Source organism: Paroedura picta, chromosome 2, assembly GCF_049243985.1.
Source record: "Paroedura picta isolate Pp20150507F chromosome 2, Ppicta_v3.0, whole genome shotgun sequence".
Classification (NCBI taxonomy): Eukaryota; Metazoa; Chordata; class Lepidosauria; order Squamata; family Gekkonidae; genus Paroedura; species Paroedura picta.
The window spans coordinates 62,121,613-62,142,522 of record NC_135370.1 but is presented as its reverse complement, the minus strand read 5'-3'; the positions used below and the strand labels follow the sequence as shown (position 1 = coordinate 62,142,522).

Here is a 20,910-nt window from a genome sequence, read left to right as displayed (position 1 = left end):
GGTTGCACTCTTTTCTTGGATTTATCATTAATTCTAATTCTTCCTTTCTAATCTCTTCCTGAATTTTCTGATGAGAATTATGAGCAATCATAATTCTTATATAAGCTTTACTTGTGTCCCAAACTATTCTATCAACACCTTTGTTCAGATTCTGATTTAAAATTTTGTTTACTTTCTGTTTATAGTCTTCTACCACCTCTTCATTCTGTAACAATAAATCATTTAATGACCATCTAAATTTCCCGGGGGGGCCTTGGGGGGGCCTTGGGGGGCCTTCATAGTTCTCTGTTTCAATGACCATATGCATATCACATTTAAAAAATATATTAAAAAAAATTGTGTTGCAGCTTTGCAAATAATTTATTTCTGGCATCATCTGCATGCTTGTCTGCCTATTTGTTGCTCCAGTAAGTTAGCCATTTTTAAAAAGTAATTCCGATCCCTGGGAACAAGGGAGAGAAAGGTGGATGAGAGGGCGGGATAAGGCAGGTGCCTTTAGTGTGTTTGAGCCTCCATTCCTTCCCTCTGCTGGTTGCCTTTGGGCCTTTGTTGTACCTGCCTTACTGTAGTAAGAATTAGCACAGTTACTGAGTAAATAATGAAACCAGACAACACAGATTTTTACTGTATAAAACAACAAATTTTGTCACCCTTATTACAGCATTCCATTCATTGTAATTAGGAGAGTTGACAATTCTGCTCAAGATCCCTACTGCAGCTGTAATGTCAGCTGTCAGACACATTACTCAGGTGTAACAACTTTCCAGTGGCTTCTCTGTATGCCTTGTCGTTATCCAGTGGTTGTCCATCAGGTAAGGACATGTAAGCTGCTTCTAGTGGAGTGTCAATTCCTTCTTCTTTGATGCCCATTGACTTAACAAAGTTCATTATTTTGTGTTTTTGGCTAAGTAGAAATCCACCATGTGTGGTTCCAAGATAGTTACTTATGTTGCCTAGTTGCTTGACTACAACATGTTTATTCAAGCATTCAGTAATTGTTTTGTTCCTGAGCATTAGCTCTCATGTTGTGTGATGCTACTTGTCTCATTGTTCGTGCGTTCCTCTGCCCCTGTAGAGAAATCCTGTAAAGGAAACTGCTTGGTACAATTCTCATGTACGAACACAACATGTTTTATATCAACTTCAAAAGTTATTTACCGTCCCCCACCCACCTCGAGCTTGTGAACCATGGGCGGAGGAGCTGTTTCCTGATCCCAACCCATAGAATCCTTTTGGAGAAAAGGTTTGGGAGGTTGCTCCCAATACAAAAACTAATATAAACTTTTATATTTCAACTTGAATTTGAAGCTTACTTACATTGAATGGAATGCATGTGAGAGTCAAGACCCTCGTAGCTGTGTGGGCCTCTGTGGGAGAATAAAGCCAAATTGCTGATAAGAAAAAGAAACAGAACTGTGCAGAAAAGGAATCAGCAGTGTAAAGTCATTAGCAGGAACTTCTTAAAAATTTGTGCAGAGTATGAAGGGCAGTGTTGAAAAAGATAAAGATATTGAAAAAACCTACAAAAACAGCTAGTAATGACACCACGGAAATGTAGCCAAACTCAGCTGCAAGCAACTAAAACTAATATTACTGCAACACCACATATGTAAGAATTAATAGGAAAAAATCGGCCAAATGACTGAGACAATTGTGGATTCAAACAGAAAAGTTGGAAAGAGACCAAGACCTTGCCAATATTAAGAAAGAAACAACAAATATTACAGATATGGAGCAGAGCATTAAGCAGATTGTGGAGTACTTTAAAGTCATAAATGACAAATTAAACCAACTGGAAGAATGTATTGAGGTTTTGGAAGAAGAAAGAGAGAAGGTTGACAACAAAAGACTTATGCTAGAAATTAAACAGAAGGGAAAATTCTTCAGAATTAGAGCCCTGTAAGAGACACAGAATGAAGATATTAATGGCAAGATCACTCAGCTTTCGGCCCAGAAGTTAGACAAAGAAGAGAAAGATTTTGACATTGAGATTGATGAGGTTTTTCGTGTGAACTCTAGGAGTGGCAAAAGAGAAAAATTTACCAAGGGATATTTTGGTTAGGTTTACTCGAAAGTCAATGAGAGATGCTGTTCTACATGCTCATTATGAGTCTAAGTTAAAAATAGAGGGTCAAGAAATTATCTTAATGAAACAAATGCCTATGCTGGCATTGCAGAGGAGAAAAGAATATATTGTAACTGAGGTCCTTAAAAAACATGGTATTTAATTTCGTTGGGAAGTTCCAGGGTTTTATGTTTAAGGGAGGAAAGAAGAATTTGAGAAACATCCAAATGGCTAAAGACTTTATGTCTAAGTATAAAAAGGACTTGAAGTAAGATACAGAAATTTATATACATAGGAAAGATTGAAAATGTGTGGTAAGGGTATTAATATCTTATCTTGGAATGTGAATGGGTTGAATGAGCCATGTAAAAGAAAAAAAGTTTTTCAGTATTAAAAAGAAGGAATATCATTCTTTGTTTACAGGAGACAGACATTATTAAAGAGGCAAAAAATATTTGATTTACAAGCAATTAGGTAAGGAATTTATAGCAACCTGTCAGGGTGCTAAGAAAAATGGAATTGTGATGTATGTTAAAGCGAATTTGAAACCAAAAATAATGATGGCTGACAATATGGGTAGATTTTTATTGATTTAAATAATACTTAATGAAATAAAGATTTTGTTGGTAGGAGTTTATGCTCCAAATGCAGGGAAAGGATTTTTTTTGTGTTCTAAAAAATATTATAGAAGACTTACCTAATCATGATGGGAGATATGAATGCAGTGAAAGACCCATTAATGGACAGAAAAAAGGAAGAGGAAAAGAATTTAGATAAAACTCTTGGTAAATTACCACAGAACCCGAACTTACCCGAAACTCACCACAGAACCCGAATTACCACCTGAACTTCCACAGTTCCGCGGGGCCTGCAAGAGGAGCTCTTCCACCAGGCATTTGCTTGAGGCCGACGATTTGCTTAAGGTGGTTTTGTAATCTTTTGATGTTATATTGAAAGTTGTTTTTGATGTTATAGTCTGTATAATGTTTGATGTAAGTTATAATGTTCTGTATAAACCACCCAGAGCTGCAAAGAAATGGGCAAGATAGAAATCTAAATAAAATAAAAAAATAAGATTTTTTGAGTTAGTGGAAAATTTAGGTTTAATAGATATATGAAGAAATAGAAATTAAAATTCACATGAATATCCATTTTTCTCAGCCAGACATAAATCTTGGTCTAGAATTGATTCCATGTGAGTTTCAAAACAAATTCAACTTATGACATCTAAAGCGGAAATCCTGCCAGGTGTAATTTCTGACCATAAACCTGTAATATTAAAACTTAAAAATTTCAAGGTCAGAGGGAAATTTAGATGGTCATTAAATGATTTATTGTTACAGAATGAAGAGGTGGTAGAAGACTGTAAACAGAAATTAAACAAAATTTTAAATCAGAATCTGAACAAAGGTGTTGATAGAATAGTTTGGGACACAAGTAAAGCTTATATAAGAATTATGATTGCTCATAATTCTCATCAGAAAATTATCAGGGATAAAAAGCTCCAACAAATTCAGGAAGAGATTAGAAAGGAAGAATTAGAATTAATGATAAATCCCAGAAAAGAGTGTAACCCAAAGACTAAATATATTAAAACAACAAGTAGATATGTTGTTAACAGAGGAAGTTGGTAAGCAGCTAAAGGTGGCAAACAAAAATATTTTGAATCAGCAGACAAGCCAGGGAAATGGCTAACTTGGAAGTTAAAGAAACAACATCAAAAGAAATGGATTGATAAAATCAAAGATGGCTCTGAGGTTTTTGAAAATAGTGAGGAAATAAAGAAAAAACTTCAGGAATATTACTCCGAATTATACATGAAACTTTCAATAAAAGGAAAGGCACAAAATTATTATTTAAATAATAAGAAGATTAGTAAATTTAGTGAAGCACAACAAAAAAAATTTAATAGGGAATTTACATAAGAGGAATTAAAGGCAGTGGTGAAAGTATTAAAGCCAGGGAAGGCCCTGGGCCCAGATGTTATTGCTGCTAAATATTATAAATGTTTTTTTTGAGGAATTGTCCCACCCATTAGTTAGACTCATGAATAATATAAAAGACAATGGAATACCAGACTCATGGATGGAAGCAAATATTGTTTTAATTCCTAAAACTGACAATGTTGTACCAAATATTAGTGATTTTAGACCTATCTGACTCCTCAATGTAGACTATAAAATATTCACTTCAATGATTGCACAAAGACTAAAATTAATCCTAAAAGATTTGATTCATGAAAACCAAGCAGGCTTTCTCCCAAATAGACAGATAAAAGAAAATATGAGAACATTAATAAATGTGATTGAATATTATCAAAATCACCCAGATAAACTATTAGCTTTACTTTTTTTTGGAAAAAGCCTTTGATTCTTTGGACCGGAATATGATGTTGGAAGTGCTGGAAAAGATGGACCGTGGGAAGAATTATATTGGTTGGATTAAACAAATATATAAAGATCAACACGCTAGTTTATTAACAGAGAAATAACTCCTGCCCATAAAATAAACAGAGGAACAAGGCAGGGATGTCCTCTCTCCCCACTACTTTTTATTCCCGTGTTGAAAATACTGATTAATGATATAAGAGAAGAAAAAAAGATAGGAGGGTTTAGGATTAGAAAAGAGGAATTCAAGGTTACGGCATATGCAGATGATTTATTGATTATCTTAGAAGATCCAGAAGATAGCATTGAGTACTTAAATGCAAAACTAGAAGAATTTGGTAGAGAATCAGTCTTAAAAGTTAATAAGGGTAAATCTAAAATCATTGTTAAAAATATCCTAAAAAGACCAAAAACTCTTGGAAGAAAAATCAGGTTTTCAAATAGTCAGTAAAGTAAAATACTTGTTAGAGCCCCTAATGGTTAGGGATGAAGATGAATCATGATTGAGCCTGGGAGAAGATATTTTAAACAATAACTAACTCTAATTTAAATCTTTTTCAAAATAATTATGATAAGGCTTGGAAAAAATAAAGATATTACTAAAAAAAAACATAGTTATCATTAGAAGGAGAAGGGACCATTTACGGTGTGCATGCCTATATGTAATATGGAAAAGGAAAAATAAACAAACCGTTTGGTCATCATTTATTAAGATTTGCACTAAATAGAATATGGAATAAGAACAAAGGAAAGTTATTAGACAAATAACAGTGATGGCTATCACTGCACGAAGCATTATCCAGGAGACAGGTTGGCTCTGAGGAAGTATGGCTCACATACAAAGAACTATTAAATGAACAGATAGAAGATGGAAAGACTGAATTTAAACTAAAATAATTAGATCAATTACGCAAGGAAGGTAAATTAAAAGACTGATGGCTTTTTGCTCAATTAAAAGACAGATTCATTAGAGACAATAAAGAATGTGGATTTGAAAGTAAACCTGCTCTATTGTTAAGTCAACTAATGAAAAGTAATGAACATTTGATAAGTAGAGCATATGAAGAATGTCTAATTTTGGATTCTGAGTCCAAAATTATTAAGGATTTTATGTTAACTTGGGCCAAGAATGTAGGACATGGGGTTCAATACGATGACTGGCAATTTTGTATGAAAAAACAGTTCTAAATTCTCAAATAGATATTACATAAAAAAAAATATTTACAAAATGCATTAGTATTTGACACCATCTAAAATCTCAAAGATGAGTAAGAAGTCAAACAATACATGCTGAAAATGCCACAAAAAGCCAGGTACATTTTACCATCAATGGTGGACTTGTCAGAAAACAAAACAATTTTGGAGGGGAATTCATGAGGGAATTTCAAAAAATTTAGGGAAAAAGATTAAATTTAAACGAGAAGCCTATTTATTAGGCATTTTAGAGGATTCTTTAAAAATTGAGCTAGGAAAATTTTTTGGATACCTCTCTATTGCAGCGAGAATTATATAGGAAAGAAAATAGAAGTCAGAAGAAATACCCACAATTCATGAATGGCAATGTAAAGTGATGGAGTTAGCCAGTATTGCAATATTAACTAACAATGTAGAAGACAAATATACCTCAAACTTTGATGTTGAATGGAAGCAATGGAAAATTTACATTGAAAAAAATTCAAAACAAAGATATTATAAATATTAAGAATGCCTCTGTATTTCATAGAATAACTCAAGATATTTGATATTGTGGTACAACAAAAGTGTATATATGGGCAAAAAAGGTTAAGAATTTTTTTTCTTTGTAAGTAGAGCTGGAAGTCTTTTTAAAATTACATGATATTTTTCTTTTCTTTTTTTTTCTTTCTTACTATTTTTCTCCCTGTATGTATTTGTTGTTCTGTAATTTGTATGTAATTTTTATCTTTATTAATAATTTTTTTTTTAAAGCTTGAGGATTCATGACTCTAAATCCTTTGTTGTATGGATTGTAACCTACAAAATTTTTTTTCCACGCTTTTGCTTTGGCACATCATAAACTTTATCTCCAAAAGTTTTCAAATGTCCCAGGCTAGGTTTTCTGCCATTCCAAGCCTCATATGGTGTATTGCCAATCACCTTTGAATGTGATATATTGTACAAGTAAGTTGCTGTATTCACAGCTTCAGCCCAGCACACATCAGGCTCAGCTCCTGTTTCCTTTGCAGAAGGTCAGCGCGGGTCTTTCTTTCTGTACAGCTATCAGAGGCTTTTCTGAAGCTCTTAGCTCTGGCGCAAAAGAAAAAATTAATCCTCCATCTTCTTGCAAAAAAAATCAAGATGATCTCCAATAAGAAAAATGCAAAAAATACTTTTTCCTTCCTATCCTGATCTACCTTTTAAACTTCTCTGCCAGGTCTCAAAATTCAAACATGCACAGGAACATATGGGCCAACATAACCTATTATCGGGAAAAATCTATTCCCTTAGCAGAGTTACTGTAGTAAAGATTAGCAGAGTTACTGTATAAATAATGAAACCAGACAAGGCAGATTTATCGTATAAAAAGACAAACTGTGCTAACTAAACAGGGTAAGGGAACTGGAAGTTAAAACAAGAAAAATACATTGCTAGCTACAGCTCATTAAGGAGCTTTATACCTTAGCTGTTCCATGGTGTTCCATGGCAGATGGATCTGCTTCTCTGCCTAAAGCAGAAAGCATTCAAACATCGGGAGGAAGTAGAATTCTATCTCTTCCTGCCAAACTTGTGTACATGACAAATCAGAGTCAGGCCATGGCCACAGTTAGGAAATTTACATTTGAACACAGCCCATTTGACCCACTCTGCCTGTATCACTAGTAACAAATGTAAACAAACAGTTTAACCCTTTGACTGACAGTCTGTGGCTGGCTCTTGCTAAAAGACAGAGTCCAACAGTGGTGACCCCCAACCATAGAATTATACAAGTGTTCTTTCACAGAAATCAAACAGAAACGGACCAGTGATGTGAAGATACATTGTTCATGATTGTATATAAATTGGTTTTTTTCTGGGGTTTCTCAGTTCAGTTAGAGGAGAGTTGGTTCTTATATGCCGCTTTTCTCTACCCGAAGGAGGCTCAAAACAGCTTACAGTTGCCTTCCCTTTCCTCTCCCCACAACAGACACCCTGTGAGATTGGTGAAGCTGAGAGCCCTGATAACACTGCCTGGTCTACGTTAGTGATTATGACGACAGTTTTAGTTCTTCCATGTTTTTGTGAACTACAACTGAAATCAAGGGATTGGCTGTTTTAGCAAAGAATTATCATATGGCATCATATGGCTGAATTTGGATGTTGTGACAGAGTTTACTAATTTACCATAATTAGCTTTTGTCTTATATTTCCACTGTTATGATGGTAGTTCATTAGTCTGAGGAAGAATGCATGCACTTGAAAGCTCACGCCTTGAATAAACCTTTGTTGATCTTAAAGGTACTATTGGACTGTGACCTTGTTGTACACATGGAATAGACCAACATAGAATGGACCAAACACGTTTCAACTCCGAGGGGGTCTTCCTCAGTAGTCAAATTGTTATGAGAAATGCGCTCATGCATAAAATGAAAGGGCTTGCTGGGTGGTAAAGAGGCTTGGGGCTCGCAGTGCCAGGTTGCCTGGGGTGGGACCAAGAGGGAGGTGGGGCCTCTCCTTGGCACCCTAGGGCTTACAGTGCAGGTGGCCTGGGGTGGGGGCCAAGGGAAGTATGCGATTCCTCTTGGCACCCCAGATGGACATTTCCCTATGGTGGGAATCCAGCGGCAAGGCGACCCACGTTCCCAGTGGGGGAACCGGGTGGGCCCCAGGGAGCTGCTGGCTCTTCCCGTGGGTGGGATCCCAGCGGCAAGGAGACCTGTGTTCCCAGTGAGGATCTGGATGGGCTCCAGGGTGCTGCTGGGATCTGGGTTCTTGAGGTCTTCTGCTTGCAAGTCAGGCTCCCTCTCCCATGCTGTGCCAGCACTCCTGTGGAGTATTAATAAAGCTGTGGCCTTGTTTAAGCCAATGGAAATGTGTGCGTGTCTTCCTTGAGCCCAAAATGCCTTCCTGCAAGTCAACTAGTGTTAAAGGTGACTGAACAGGATGTTTAGATTTGTAGAAACAGGGAAAGTGGGGACTTCACATTGCAAAAGGGAATATTGGTAGCTTCTCTAAACATCCCCCATGGACATTAAGTAGTGCCCCAGCTCTCCTTGGGCCAGGCCTCACTTTTAGTTCCGCCTCTATGACAACTTTTCTCAACTTTTTACCATTGAAATATTTTATCCTGAAATATCCTTCAGCCTTTGACAAACCCCAGAAGTGGGATCTCCAGGGATGCCAATCTCTTGGTGGGACCTGGAGAATCCCTAATATGAAACCTCCTCTCCAGACTACAGATATCAGTTCCTCTGGAGGAAAGGGCTGCTTGGGATGGGGTGGGGTGGAGCTGTGTAGCACTCCCTTCTACAGACAAACACACACAGAGAGAATACAGAAGAAAAAAGCATTCCTTCCTTCTCAAATAGCAAACCTTATTAACCACAAAATCACCTTTGATTGCTTTGAGAAGCCATGGCTAGAAGGTCTGTATTTAAAGGGAAAGAATTCCATAGCAGTCAGTGAGCAAGTCAAAAAAGACTTACACCATCCTCCTGTAATAGCTTCTTCTGCCTGTGCTCTAGCTACATCTCTTTCAAGCAATGGCAATTTGTACAACTTGGTGGAGTGGTTAAGAGCAACAGCTTCTAATGTGGTAACCTGGATTTGATTACCTTCTCCTCCACATGCTGGGTGACCTTGGGCTAGCCACAGTCCTATTAGAAACTGTTCTCACTGAGCAGTTGCTCTCAGAGCTCTCACAGCCTCACCTACCTCACAGAGTGTCTGTTGTAGAGAGAGGATGGGAAGGGTATGGGCAATGAAAACCAGGGTATAAAAACCAACTCTTCTTCTACTGGGAAGGTACTACTGGAAAACAGTATCTCCCCCCATCCACATGACCTCATGGCATTTCTTTGCCCTGTTTATAGTTTCCCCACCTTTCATGCCATTTATCTCAAATTTGCTTTGTTGTGTGGTCTTAGAAAGACCACAGCAAGACCAAGGTGGTATCCATATTGAAAGGGAAAGTCTACATCTTCCCAGTTCCACCCACATCAGCATTAATTTCCCTGCTGCAATTGCCTGTGATGGTTACCCCCAAAGTATTCCACCCTTCTCACATGACTTACTCATGAATAAACATTCCCAGGGCAGAGGGTTTTCCTGGCCGCCCTGGGTTCTAGAGGGTCAGTAGGGAGCCGTTTCTGAGCCTCCCACATCCTCCCCCTCCAGAAGGCACATTGGAAACAGCTTGCTTTCCCCCATGTCCTCTGAGTTGCAGGAGGCCAGGGCAACTTACCGGTAACAGGGCATGCTCTGTTCCTCCTCTTCTATCCATCAAACTTCTGAAACTGGCAGGAAGTTGGAAGCAGAGAGATGATCCCTCTTGACTGGGGTTATACTACCAGGGTGGATCAGTTCTAGCTGAGGGCCATCTTCTATTGGGGGAATATTTATGAGGGGACCAATCAGGTAGGGAGTAAATTGTCTGCAAGCAATTTGAGCTGATTGTCCCTCATTGGAAGAGTACAATTTGAACTGACTGGCCCTCATTGGCAGCTTGCAATTTGAACTGATTGGTAATCATTGGCACAGTACTCTCTCCCTATTAGCAGCATACTCCCAGGGAGGGCTAATCAGGTAGGGGATTGTCTGCATGCAATTTGAGCTGATTGGCCCTCATTGGGAGAGTGTGGTTTGAACTGACTGCCCCTTATTGCCAGAGTGCTCTCTCTCTATAGCTGGGACGACCGCAGGGAGGGCCAACCAGGTAGGGAGTGAGTTGTCAATGTGAGTTTTTATTGTGTTTAATGATGATGATGATCTGTGGAGTTCCAGTAATTCTTTTCAAGTTTTACAATACAGAGAAAGGGAAAGAGAACAAGGACCCAGGCTTCCTACTAAGTGTAGCTTCTCCACTGCTTTGTTCAACAATGCCTAAATGCTGAAATGAACTCTTACTCTTTAGTCCCTAAAGGCAGAGGCAGACACTTTATTTTTATTTTGTTTAGATTTATTTAGACTATGTACAAATGTAGGCAAGGGCCTCTGTTGTCCTACTGCATTTATATGCAGCTTTTGATTCAGTAGGGACTTTTATAGAAAGGTCTCCCATCTGTACTGTTCTAAGCTCATGGACTTCAAATGATTTGGAAGAGTGTAATTCTTCTTAGGATGGCAGTGTTTATGTACTGATGTACTAAAAGGACTAGCTTGGACCATTTTTTACCAAGAGATAAAACTGAAAATAAAATATTTGCATACTCAATTAATTTTAGAAATACAAAGAGAGAAAACAAAAGGAAAGACACAAACCATTTTAGAGCAGGAACCAAGTCATGAGTAAAGCAGTCCAAAGAGCTGCCAGATGACACCAGTTCTCAGTCTTTTTATACAGTTGTGGGTTTGTTTGTTTTTACATTGGAGTTAACTACTCATATCTAACTTAAATGGCAATGCAAAGTTTTGAGTTTCTATATTAGTATAGCACTAATATCCTGTAAGTCTCCTGTGGTAGATTTGATGTTAAGAGGTATGGTGGCTCACTCACTCATCCAAATTCCGGGGACATACTAAAATTAAGGATGGTGGCTGCCTATAGACAATACATATTTGGCCATAGGGAATGCATACTTGCCTATAGGGAATAATGGGAAGCACAATTACCTATAGGAAACAATGGAAGAAATACTTCCCCACAGGTAACAAGGCAAAGCACGCCTGCCCATAGGGAATAATAGAAAGGATGCCTGCCAACTGCCCATAGGGAATAATGGGATGCATGCCTGCCCATAGGAAACAAGGCAAAGTATGCCTGCCCATAGGAAAGAAGGGATAGCACACTTACCCATAGGGAATAATGGAAAGCATACCTGACCATAGGGAATAATGGGAAGCATGCCTGTCCATAGGGAATAAATCAAGCTTTCTGAAAGAGAATGATTCAGAGCATTCTTGCTCTTCGAACATTATATGAACCACATTTGACTGAAAAACTGTGAGACATCTTTTGGAGAAATTAACAAAAGTAACCCTCTGAAAATCTCTATTGTTCTGTGATCCTCCACTATTCCTTTTCAGCAGAGTTTTCTTTAGAACCTAGTGGGTCTTTTGGAGTTGTATCATGGTAAATTTGTTATATACTATTATGAATTTGGTTATATCCCCTTATTGTAATGCACTGATGACCAACAACAACAGCTGGACAGAGGAGGGTTGACTATGCTTGTATTGCCTGAACTTACAGCAATGTTTAATACTGTAGATCAGCCTTTCTCATCCTTTTTACCATTGAGAATTCCCTGAAACATTCTTGAGACTTTGAGAAACCCCAGAAGTGACACGTTCATGCAGAACATAGTTGGGAAGCATAGTTGTGTTTACATCCACACAGGGATCCTTCCCTTCCCAACCGCCCTCCAGGCCCATCATTCGTAATTTGGGGAGGGGGGAGAGGGTTGACATGACAATATATGGTCATATCACCTGATAAATGTTTAACAAAATTAAAATATATGAACATTAATTGACTCCCACTCAGTTCGGAAAGCCTTCCAGGGCTCTCAAACCCCCCCAGGGTTTCATGAACCCCTGGTTGAGAAAGCATGCTGCAGATCACGAGCTTCTTGCTTGCTGCCTCATTGATGCTGGGATATGGGGGACAGCCTTGAAATGGCTTTCAACACGGCTGAAGACAGAGGGAAGCTATTGAGGGGGAACAATCTTGCTACTTTAGTCTCTGGTGTGGGGTTCTACAGGGTGTAATTCTCTCCTCGGTGTTCTTCAACATCTCTATGCACACTCTAGCCCAGCTGGTTTGGGGATACAGGCTTGGGTGCCATCAATATGCAGATGACACCCAGCTCTGTTTGTTGATGAGTGGCCTGTTCAATCCCTGTGTTGTTGATTGGGTGTCTAGAGGCTGTGACAGAATGGCTCAAAGTTTCCTAAAATTCTACACTTCGAAGACAGAGGCCTTCTGGCTTGGAAGGAAAGGGCTTGATGAGGAATTCTGCCTTCCCAGTTTGGACAGGGTGCATCTTGTCAGGAATCTAGGAGTGACCATGGATTCCTCTGGGTCACAAAAGTAACTCGGCTGAAATTTTTCCATAGTTGCCAAGTAAAACTACTATCTGGCCCAGGAACAAATGCCCACCAAGATCTATGTGATGGTCAACTCCAGACTAGACTTCTGCTCTAGGCTGTTAACCTTATCCCTGATCTGGAAACTGCAATTGGTGCAAATTGCATCAGCCCAGGTTCTGAGTATGATCCCTTGGGGGGGTTCATATCCAACCTGTCCTCTGGCAACTGCACTTGTTACCAATTGTATTCCGGGTCAAGTTTAAGGTGCTGTTTTTAACCTTAAAGGCCATGCACAGCCCAGGCTCTGTGTAGCTATGGAACTGCCTAACTGAATATGTCCCTAGAAGGGCCTTGCACTCAACCAGTGTAAACAGGCCAGTGGTTCTCAACCCCAGACAAATTTGACTGGCCTCAATCACAGCCAGGGACTTTTCAGCCTTGGCTCCTGCCTGGTGGAATGAGCTCCCTGGTGGATGAGTTCCGTGGGGACTGCAAAAAAGGGTTCTTCCACCAGGCCTATGGTTGAGTCCAATAAAAACATCAAAACATCAACATTACATTGTCCCTCCTCCAGTATCACAGAACCACACTGGGTTCAGGGTTCTACACCCCTGGGCGGAATTTTGAGAATTGATTTTTGAATTATTTAAACTGTATTTTAATGTATTGCATTAGAAGAAGAAGAAGAGTTGGTTCTTATATGCCGCTTTTCCCTACCCGAAGGAGGCTCAAAGCGGCTTACAGTCGCCTTCCCATTCCTCTCCCCACAACAGACACCCTGTGGGGTGGGTGAGGCTGAGAGAGCCCTGATATCACTGCCCGGTCAGAACAGTTTTATCAGTGCTGTGGCGAGCCCAAGGTCACCCAGCTGGCTGCATGTGGGGGAGAGAGAGCGGAATCGAACCCGGCATGCCAGATTAGAAATCCGCACTCCTAACCACTACACCAAACTGGCTTACAATTAAAACATTGTAATGTATTGTGGGTCTTATGAGTGCGTTAAAGCACAGAAGGGGGTGTATAAATTTAAATAAATAAATAAAAACTTGAGGGACCATATCAAAACATCAGTACATCTCAATAATGTGATATAACCAAATTCATAATTGTTGCTGTTGTTAGGTGCGAAGTCGTGTCCAACCCATCGTGACCCCATGGACAATGATCCTCCAGGCCTTCCTGTCCTCTACCATTCCCTGGAGTCCATTTAAGTTTGCACCTACTGTTTCAGTGACTCCATCCAGCCACCTCATTCTCTGTCGTCCCCTTCTTCTTTTGCCCTCGATCGCTCCCAGCGTTAGGCTCTTCTCCAGGGAGTCCTTCCTTCTCATGAGGTGGCCAAAGTATTTGAGTTTCATCTTCAGGATCTGGCCTTCTAAGGAGCAGTCAGGGCTGATCTCTAGGACTGACCGGTTTGTTCGCCTTGCAGTCCAAGGGACTCGCAAGAGTCTTCTCCAGCACCAGAGTTCAAAAGCCTCAATTCTTTGACGTTTGGCCTTCCTTATGGTCCAACGTTCGCAGCCATACATTGCAACTGGGAAGACCATAGCCTTGACTAGATGCACTTTGGTTGGCAGGGTGATGCTCTGCTTTTTAGGACGCTGTCTAGATTTGCCATAGCTTTCCTCCCCAGGAGCAAGCGTCTTTTAATTTCTTTGCTGCAGTCCCCATCTGCAGTGATCTTGGAGCCCAGGAAAATAAAATCTGTCACTATCTCCATTTCTTCCCCATCTTTTTGCCAGCAATTCAGAGGGCCGGATGCCACGATCTTTGTTTTCTTGATGTTGAGTTTCAAGCCAACTTTTGCACTCTCCTCCTTCACCCGCATCAACACGCTCTTTAGTTCCTCTTCACTTTCTGCCATTAGAGTGGTATCATCTGCATATCTGAGGTTGTTGATATTTCTCCCTGCAATCTTGATCCTAATTTGTGACTCCTCTAATCCCGCCTTTCTCATGATGTGCTCCGCATACAAGTTAAATAGGCAAGGCGACAGTATACAGCCTTGCCGAACTCCTTTCTCAATTTTGAACCAATCAGTGATTCCATGTTCGGTTCTCACTGTTGCTTCTTGACCTGCATATAAGTTTCTCAAGAGACAAATAAGATGCTCTGGTTTTCCCATCTTTTTAAGAACTTGCCACAATTGGTTGTGCTCCACACAATCAAAGTTCTTTAGCATAGTTAATGAAGCAGAAGTAGTCGTTCTTCTGGTACTCCCTAGCTTTCCCCATGATCCAGCGTATGTTGGCAATTTGATCTCTAGTTCCTCTGCCTCTTCAAAATCCTGCCTGTACTTCTGGAAGTTCTCGGTCCACATAGTGCTGGAGCCTAGTTTGTAGGATTTTGAGCATAATTTTGCTAGCATGAGAAATGAGTGCAATGGTGCGGTAGTTTGAACATTCTTTGGCATTGCCCTTCTTTGGGATTGGAATGTAAACTGACCTTTTCCAATCCTGTGGCCACTGAGTTTTCCAAAAATTCCAACACAATCATAATAGTACACAGCAAATTTACCATGACACTCCAAAAGACACACTAGGTTCTAAAAAAAACTCTGTCTGCTGAAAAAGGAATCAGAGAACAATAGAGGTTTTCAGAGGGTTACTTTTGTTAATTTCTCCAAAAGATGTATCACAGTTTTTCAGTCAAATGTGATTCATATAATGTTCGAAGGGCAAGTATGTTCTGAATCATTCTCTTTTAGAAAGCTTTATTCCTTATGGACAGGCACACTTTCCATCTTCCCTATGGTCAGGCAAACTTTCCATTATTCCCTATGGTCAGGCATGCTTGCCATCATTCCCTATGGGTAGGTGTGCTGTGCTTTTTTCCCCCTATGGGCAGGCATGCTTTGCCTTGTTTCCTATGGGCAGGCGTGCTTCCCATTATTCCCTATGGGCAGGCATCCTTCCCATCCTTCCCAAGCCTTTGGACCTTTGGGCCTTTGGGCCTTATGTTGACACCACACATTGTACCTGCCTTACTGTAGTAAGAATTAGCAGAGTTACTGTATAAATAATGAAACCAGACAACACAGATTTTTACTGTATAAAACAACAAATTTTGTCACCCTTATTACAGCATTCCATTCATAGTGATTAGGAGAGTTGATGAGTGGGCCACCAGGGTCCGGGATGCCTGGGGGGAGGTGACTGATGCCTTGACCAGGGCGAAGGCCGACTTTAAAAAATGGGTGGACCGCAAGCGGCAAGCCCCCCCCCCGCCTATGCGGTGGGGGACGAGGTGTACATCTCCATAAAACACTTGAAAAACCGGAGGCCCTGCAAGAAGCTCAGCTACCAATATGTGGGCCCAAAGGCCCAGGATTTCCACTTTTTCAACTGCCAAAAACAAGACAAATCCTCTCTCTTGGGGAGGACCCCTAGAACCACTGCCGCTTGCCCCCTTCAGTCTTTCAGACTGCTTTTACTGCCACTGAGGGAGAATATGGTTATTCATACATTTTAAAATCTGCAGAAGGTTAGTAATTTTTCAGTAGTAAAACACTGCAAGGGGTTTAAATAACTCCTCCTGCCTGCACTTCTCTCTCTTTATTGTATCATGTGTGGTTAGGTCTGTGTTATAAAATTTTAAGAAAAATGATCACAGCACTGCATATTTATACCAGCTCTTGCAGTGTTGTATGTGGATACAGGTGAGGTTGGTAGACAGGGAGTACTTGATTCCTTACCCACACCGGATCAGATGTGATGCCTACCCACTAAAGCTTGCTCCTGCCTACACGTCTGCAGAACTGTGCCCTGATACTTCTCCCTATTTATTTGTTTCTTTCGTTGACTAGAAGCTTATACTTCTATAAACCCTGCAGAAATTAGTCTTATCAGTTTTTGCTGTCAGTTCCCATGCACTCCCATGCAGGAAAACGCAAGCTGAGCTGGCTTCAACAGATGGTCAGTTTGAACTGGCCTCTGCAAACCTCTTGTTCCTCTGCTGGAAATAAGCCATACCTGCCCCGCTCCTCCCAGGACCCATAATAATCATAACAATGGTCCTCCCCTTTATAGATTAATCTTTGCCTGAGGCAGGAGCATTCTTTGTTTCCTTATCATTGGACCATAGAGCATGTTCATTCCTCACTGAAGTGCGAGTGATAACAATGAGTAATGGAAGAGAGAGATGAAGATATCTGAGACGTGGACTGTAGAGGCACTTGTGACTTTGGGACTGGTAGAAGAGCATCTTGCTGTACAGAGGCACTGGGGGACCTGCAAGTTCTTTGAAGCAGATGCAACAGCACAAGCATGGGATGAGAGAACACCTATGGAATCAGAGAAAGAGTGAAGATGTGGATGAAAGGGAATAGAGAACCTGCTGGAGAACACTCAGAAAGCTGCTGAAGTGACCTTCAGTCCTGTGCATGAAGATGCAAGAAAGCAACCACAGCTGACCATGTGGACTATCCTAATTATTCTCTTCTCAACTTCATCACTAACTGTAAGTATCAAAACAAAATTTGAGTTCAATGGCATCTTTAAGACATAAGTAACAAAAGAGGCTTCCATTATATCCTCGGGCACAGAAATGAACATATATTCTATCAGACTGTGCAATTGGGAGGGGAAAGAAAAAGTCTCCCATAAGAAAAAGTTTGGCTTTACACTATGTAGAAATCCTGAAGATGTAGGTCTAACTTGCTTGTTAAAAAATTATGGGAGACTTAACAGGGTCTTATATTGCCATTACAGGGGAAAAAAAAGGTGAAACAAAGCATTCAGGTTGGTGATTAGATCAAAATGGGTATCTAGCACAGGGGTAGGCAATGTTTTATTTTATTTAATTCATTCATACCTTGCCACTCTCATCTCCTCCATTTTATCCCTACAAAAATCCTGCAAGATAGGTTGATTAGCCCAAGATTATCCAGCAATTTTCCATGGCAGAGTGGGAATTCAAACCTGCATTTCCCAGAGCCTAACCTCACACCACACTGTCTCTTTGTCACATCCCCCCCCCCCAATCCCTATCTACTTGTGAGGACATTGATGTGCTGACAAAGGGAATGGGATGATAGATGAGGACTGGACTTGGCCAAGTACACTGGGAACAAGCTAAGCCCTAGTGGTCCTGCCAGTGACTCCAGGACTTACCTTAGACAAGACTAGCAGGGACTATATGGGTCCATAAGGCACTGATGACCATAAGCTATTGCCCCCAGTGGTGCTACCAGGACCTCAAGGGCTCATCTTGGTTTCTTGAGCGGAAAACTTGCTGATGTGTAGGGCTGGTCACTCTGGTATGGGAAATACCTGGAGACTTTAGGGTTAGAACCTGGGAAGGGCTGGTTTAGGGAGGAGAGGGACTTCAGCAGGGTATAGGACCACAGAGTACACCATCCAAATAGCCAGTTTCTCCAGGGGAATGAATTTTGATTGTCTAGAATTCAATTGTAATAGTGTAAAATCTCTAAGTGCCCCCTGGAGGTTGGCAACCATACAGATGTGCTAAGCAGCTTGGTTAGATGTGTTGCCATTTGATACACTTCTAAGGATATGCATCAAATGGTATTTGCCCACCCTTGGCATTTGCCTACCCCTGGGCTAGCACATTTTGGCAACATCCATGTTCAGCATGTTCATGAGGGCAATGCTTTGATTTCACTAAAACATCCCCTATCTTTCCATAAAGACTCAGCTGTGCTCAAAGCTGAAAGTTAGCTGGACTTAATATTATCTACTCCCTCGACTGCCAAAATATGGTTACTGTGTGACATAGGGCCTAGTAGGCTTAAGGATCTTGGAGAATTCAGTTCATTAACATATGAAGCTGCTTTACACTGAGTCAAACCACAGGTCCATCAGCAGCAGTTCTCCAAGTGATCTACTTCCTGATCCTTTCAAGTGTTTCAAGTGATTTACTTCCTGATCCTTTTAATGGGAGGTGCCTGGGACCTTCTACATGCCCAGCAGATGCTCTTCTACTGAGCCATGGTCTGCCCAGTTTCTTGGATCAGTCTCTCACATCCTGTACAGAGTTACTGCACATTAAACACACTGAAATTAATAGGCTTACTAGAGCCAGTTTGGTGAAGGGGTTAAGAGTGGCACCCTCTAATCTGGCAAGCCAGTTTTGATTCCCCACTCCTCCACATATAGCTAGCTGGGTGACCTTGGGCTAGTCAAAGTCCTGTTAGAGTTGTTCTCTTTGCAGAGCAGTTCTATCAGAGCTCTCTCAGCCCCACCTACCTCACAGGGTGTCTGTTGTGAGAGGAAGGAAAGGTGATTTTAAGCTGCTTTGAGACTTCGGGTAGTGAAAAGCGGAGTATAAAAACCAACTCTTCTTCTAGAGTAATTTTGTATAGCATTGCATTGCCAGTTTCTTAAAATCTGTAATTGCTGTTTGTCCATCTATCTGAAGCAGATTGGGAAAGCTGTCAGTCAAAAAGAAATATTCTCTTATCTTTAACCTAATAATTATTTATTGTAATAGATAAGAGCCACTTTGCTGTCAAATTACTGACTGTGTCTGTTGATGTGCATCTGCTCTAAAACTTGTTTACTTTTCTTCATGACACAATATTGTTCAGCTTTGGTTATTAGTACAAACGGAAGAACAGAGAGCATTAACAGATGGACAAATCATTTAAAACAAACAGCAAAGATGATTAATAAATGAGTAGCATATTAAATAAACTTTAAAATTCTTCCTATTCTGATGTTTAAAAATTGACAAAATATCCTGACATTTATATAGAAGACTCTGATGAAATTAAATGATTGCACCTTCCAGACTGTTAACACGGAAACAAGAATATTTTTAACCTATGCAGAATCGTTGATAGACATTTCTGTCAGCCCATTTAGCAAAGTAAACCAGGAAGCCCATTTGTATCCTTCCCATTCCATTAATCTTGTCTAGTTCCTTTTTAAAGCCTGAGTAAAACATCCTGGGATAGCAGCCTCTTGTAGCAATGAATTCCACATGTGTGACATAAGATTTTCCTCTGTTGATAATACACATGTTGAGAGGGGGGAAAGAAGTGTGATTTTCCTAGACAAGAACACTCCTCTCCCTAGATAGATTATATCAGATATCTTATTTATTATTTATGTTATTTATTGTTCCTTTCTCACTGGGACTCAAGGTGAATTACACAGAGTGAGCCAATGAATCTTCCTAGTCTTCATCTAACACTCAAACCCCTCTGCCACAGTTTAAAATGCCATGTTAGGCTGGGCATGTATAATCCATCAGTACCCAAGGTTGCTTCAGATCCCAGAAAAGAATATGGAAGGAAAGACTTGTGTTTTCTCTCTGTATTCCACAATCCTGATATAATTTGAACTCTCACACACCTAGAATCATAGAATCATAGAGTTGGAAGGGGCCATACAGGCCATCTAGTCCAACCCCCTGCTCAACGCAGGATCAGCCCTAAGCATCCTAAAGCATCCAAGAAAAGTGTGTATCCAACCTTTGCTTGCTGTAACCTGATACCCCTTTGAACCTTCATAGAATCAGCCTCTCCGTCAGATGGCTATCCAGCCTCTGCTTAAACATTTACAAAGATGGAGAACTCACCACCTCCCAAGGAAGCCTGTTCCACTGAGAAACTGCTCTGACTGTCAGGAACTTCTTCCGAATGTTTAGATGGAATTTCATCCCATTGGTTCTGGTCCATCCCTCCTAACATCCTTCAGGGGTAGGTTAGGCTAAGAAAGTTTGATTAGACCAAGATCACTGTTTAGCCAAGAAGTTACTTTTGTGGCAGAGTAGGGATTTGAACCGGCATCCCCTCAAACCCAGTCCAACACATGAGCAAAACTGAACATGGCTTAGTTCTAACCCCTAGTGATTTCTCGTTCCAACTAAGTTCAGAAAGGCAAGCATAATATTTAAAAACATGATCTCATGGTAAAACTGCCCTTTAAGGGTCACGTATTATAATCAAATGTGTCACAGACAACTTTATGTTACATTTTGTAGATAATATGTTAACCTAATGGCAAATAATAAAATAGCTACTTTCTAAAAAATAACTAGATTGGAGCCATGATGACAACATGTGAAATACTGGAAATTATGAAAAGTGAAGAAGAACTCTGCATGTCGATCCTCTCCCAGGAAGAAGTGAATAGAACAGTTGAAAATGAGTGGCTTGGAAGTTCAGGTAAAATGCCAATTCTGCGGGAAAAATAATCCCATACTCAGGCCCATTCCGCACCAGGATCAATGTTGCAAATTGGTTTCGGAACGAAAAAACGCCATTTTAAATAGTGGAATTCGTCGTTATGCATACCTGCCTTTGTAGTG

At 40.3% G+C, this 20,910-nt stretch overlaps 1 protein-coding gene across 2 annotated transcripts in view; it reads left to right on the top strand.

The window, feature by feature from the left end:
- SCTR (secretin receptor) overlaps positions 1–20,910 on the top strand; it is a 56,103-nt gene that overhangs the window by 9,596 nt on the left and 25,597 nt on the right. The window contains exons 2-3 of one of the 2 annotated variants that reach the window (XM_077320307.1): positions 16,665–17,094; positions 20,641–20,767. In XM_077320307.1, the coding sequence (XP_077176422.1) occupies positions 17,050–17,094; positions 20,641–20,767 (172 nt within the window). In that variant the 5' untranslated portion in view covers positions 16,665–17,049. Of the gene's footprint in view, positions 1–16,270; positions 17,095–20,640; positions 20,768–20,910 lie in introns of those variants that run through there. The other variant, XM_077320306.1, reaches the window with a different exon arrangement.